The following is a 3,800-nucleotide window of genomic DNA, read 5'->3' on the forward strand; positions in this document are numbered from 1 at the left end:
TGCAGACCGTACCAGTTGGTCCAGGAGTGCCGCCCACGGCGCGAATACCGCTGTGGTATCGTATCTTACAGCCAGTCCGAGCTATAGTCAGTTGTAGCCATCGAGCTGTAGCACACAGTTTTATCAACTCTTGAATCAGTGCTAGCTCCACTTCCGAAGACCACTCAGAACCAAGAGAGAAAAACAAAAGAAAAAAGAAAAATTGCCCGTGGCCACCCAGATTATTGTGCACACGTTAAGTAATGACTCGCCCGCCCGCCCGATCAAGCGAGTCACCACTCAATCACCATTCCGAGGCATCATACTCGTCGCTACAGTCTCCGGCGCCAAACTGGCGGCACCTCAGGGTTCTGATGTCGTCGTCAGTCAGCGGCGTGCAGCCGCCGCATCGGCAGCGGAAGCCGTAGGTCGAGTACAGCTCGGCCGGCGAGCCCCCGTAGCTGATGAGCAGCTCGGCCCCGGCCGGGGCCACGTCGTGGCAGACGGTGAGCGAGAGCAGCCCGCTCTCGTCGTCGAACGCGTATCGTACGTTCCGGGCCGGCGGGCAGGCGTGGTTGAAGCGCGATGCGATCTCGAAGATTGCGACGCCACCGGGCACCTGGAACCTGTCTAGGTCAGCCCAGACCGCGCACTCTCTTTTGACGGCGCGGCAATGTGTGTGTATGGACGTACGTAATATATGCAGACAAGCCTGTCAAACCGAAACTGCATCGCACGTTGTACTTACGAGTTTAGTACCTTGACCCGCTCGACCCGGCCGAAGCGGTCACCGTCCTCGCCGCCGTGGAGGCTCAGGTAAGTCTTCTTGGCCGCGTCAGAGAGGTTGTAGTAGTCCAGCATGAGGCGGAAGTGTGTCGTCCGCAGCAGCGGGCGCTCCGTCAGAATGGTCTCGCCTCTCCTGAGATCGCGCGTCGCGAACGCTCCCAGCCCGCCCAGCTTCGATGGCCGGATCGTAAAGAACTCCTCGAAGCCGGCCTTGTTTCCTCCCGCGCAAGCTGCTGCACCCGAGGGCGGCGGGGAGATGTGTTCGGGGGCCCGCCTGGCTCGTTGCTCTCGGCTGATGTTCAGCGGTGTGGTCTCCGTTCGATCGTTGCTGGGAACGAACTCGGAGAAACCCCCAACCTCACCCCCCTCGACACGACAGGTTACGTCCGAACGTGGTGTCTCCGGAGCCGCTTGCTTGCACAACTCCACGGGCCATAAGGGTTTTGGTACTGTTGCTGGGTGCAATTGGCGAGTACTATGACGCGCCTTTGTCAGCAGAATATCCTCGCCTTTGCGCCAGTAAATGAGGGAGCCAAAGGCGAACAATATACCTGGATGTCGACTCGGACACCCAGTGACTCTTGTCAAGGCTCTCCAAGCTGGCTCTATCATCACCCGTGTCGACTATGTCTACGCAAGGAAGCGTGAATAGAGTTTTGTTCGAGGGTTCCTCAATCGAAACGCTTCTCCGGGCAATGCCGCCGGGTTTCTCCTGACTATCGCTATTGCTCTTGACCCGAAGCGGTGCAAGAGAAGGGGATAGAATTTGCGTCTGTGTGTAAAGGTTGAATATTTCCTGGAGATGGTGCTCATCCGCGGCCCGGGGCGGTCCCTAGATAGGTGCTTGTGAGTGGCAAGCCGCGGCAGTGGCATCCAGAGCAAGGCAGCTGACCATTGGGTTCTCGACAGCGTTACCCTCAAGCAACGAAGCTGCAACACCATGTGCGTGGGCAGCAGACCCAGCGGGGGGTTGATCGTTGGGATTTTTAGGCTTCTCGTCGCAGGATCCACAAGCGACGGGCGCATCTCTCCTGGTGTGCTCCGAAGGTGACATTATGGGAATAGGACGTTCGTTGTGATTAAGCCCTGCCGTGTGGTCTCGAGGCCGTACGCTAGCGGACCGGTGCGGTGTCTGAGCGTTTGCGACCGGGTGCGCTATCATGTGCGGAGGCGGTGATGGAAACACACCGTGTGTTATGTACTCTGTTCTTTGTATGTCAAGTGGACGAGAGACCGGAGCAATACTCTATTAAAAGTCGGTTAGTATGGAGAGGATCGAAGGGGGGATAGTGATGGGCGTGCTTGAGTGGAGCGCGAGAAGGGCGTGAGCAAGAGAGCAGGTTTAGCGATGTGTTTGTTATGGGTGAGGAGGGCGCTGAGCTCCTCTCGCTCGAAGCTCGGCAGGCGTTGTCTGGCTCGGGGAAGAAGGGATTGGTTCTGAAGATGGGAAGGACTGTTGTAGAGCAATGAAAGGAAAGAATCGGTATTGTTTAGATGGTGACTTAGGGTTATAGAGGTCGGCGTTGAAGAAGGATTGGCGCGATAAATAGTTCTCGCGATCAGTCAAGAGACAGGAGCCATAGTCGTAGCACCCAAGAAAGAAGGAGAAGGAAGCATTATTGGCATCAAAGCTTGCATTTCTTACCGTAAGCGAGTTCCTCCAGGTTCTTGATTCTTCCTTAGTGGCCAAGCCTTTGTCTGCCTTTGATATCGGTTTACGGAGAAGGTGCAGGTTGTAAGTAAGTAAGTTGTTGTTAAGCGCATTAATTGACTTCTTTCAAATGAGCAAGTTCGATAGCTCGGTCCATGTAAGATTGTTGATGGTCAGAGATACATTAAAGGGATACAACAGGGCATTAAACTGACTAAAGCTGTAACGATAGTATCGCTCATCCAAGAAGTCACACTATTGAAAGAGGCATCTGGTTTTAACGGGAATACGCGTGACACGTTGAGAGGAGAGCTTTCCAGCTAAAGCAATTAATTACCAAACGGCATGCGCGCGGGTAGCGCACAAGTTCACTCACGCAATCAGCCTAACAGGTCAGCAAACGGTTAGCAATATTCAAGTGTTTTCCAAAGTTCATAGGAAAGCTAGTGAAATAGGCATAATTAGATTACCTTACTATAAATTTCTAATTAGTGTGGACTTTGTGGATGCAGCTCCTGCTTACAGTCTTTGAAAGAGAGAGATTATGTGTGCGTGTCGTGAAGACTTACCACAGTTAAAGAATCTACTGAATGAAACAAAAAAAGGGGTAATGGCCTAGTAACTCTGATATTATTATACCTTGTTAATGTCAGCAGAAGCGACTGTTTCATTGTTCGAGATGCTTGTTCTTATCAATACCTTGAGCATAATTAATTGATAATTAAGTAGAGCTTACCTTATGCTACAGCTCAATGGCTGCAAATGACTACAGCTCAGACAGGCTGCAAGATACGACACCACAGCGGTATTCGCGCCGTGGGCGGCACTCCTGGACCAACTGGTACGGTCTGCAGAAGTGGTGATAATATGCGTTGATTCTTCCAAGTGCCGGAGGCACTTGGGGATGCTGTCTAAATACATGTCGACCCCTGGCTCATCATCCCTGTTGATGGGCCAGTCGGATCTGACCCACTGACAGCTAAATGCTGTAACACCTTAATTAATGCTTTAATATTAATAGCCAGATACCTTAGTACTGATCATCCTATACTAGTTATAAGTATAGGTATTGCTCGTGCCCTGGAACACAGTATGACCTTTACTTCTCATAATCATGGATTATTACTTTCGTGTCTGGTTCCACAGTCGGCCTCTGACTTGGAAGTCCATGATTATACCACTTTCGTCAATCTATAAGTTAGTATAGCGGTCTAGACAGATGGGAGGTGGCTGGTGTACTTTTTTTTTCATGGTCTCTAAGGTGGCCCGTCATGGCTGTCACGGACCTGCCTCTTTTTTCATCGTCTTGTGTATTAACTCTATATTACTGGAAACGGCGGATCATCTGCATCGATTGTGTCAGAAGCGCTGAGCAGTATCCCGA

General features: G+C 51.8%; 1 protein-coding gene across 1 annotated transcript; it reads right to left on the reverse strand.

Annotated features, from left to right (window-relative positions):
- Positions 1–283: 283 nt before the first annotated feature.
- On the reverse strand, positions 284–1,819 carry P884DRAFT_279992 (uncharacterized protein; the record flags this gene model as incomplete). Its single annotated transcript, XM_069443382.1, has 5 exons — positions 284–605; positions 728–1,057; positions 1,150–1,240; positions 1,483–1,597; positions 1,658–1,819. The coding sequence occupies 5 exons, from the start codon at positions 1,817–1,819 to the stop codon at positions 284–286; spliced, it is 1,020 nt and encodes a 339-aa protein (XP_069294957.1).
- Positions 1,820–3,800: the final 1,981 nt, after the last annotated feature.

This window comes from Thermothelomyces heterothallicus (assembly GCF_042370625.1).
Source record: "Thermothelomyces heterothallicus CBS 202.75 unplaced genomic scaffold P884_scaffold_25, whole genome shotgun sequence".
Taxonomy (NCBI): domain Eukaryota; kingdom Fungi; phylum Ascomycota; class Sordariomycetes; order Sordariales; family Chaetomiaceae; genus Thermothelomyces; species Thermothelomyces heterothallicus.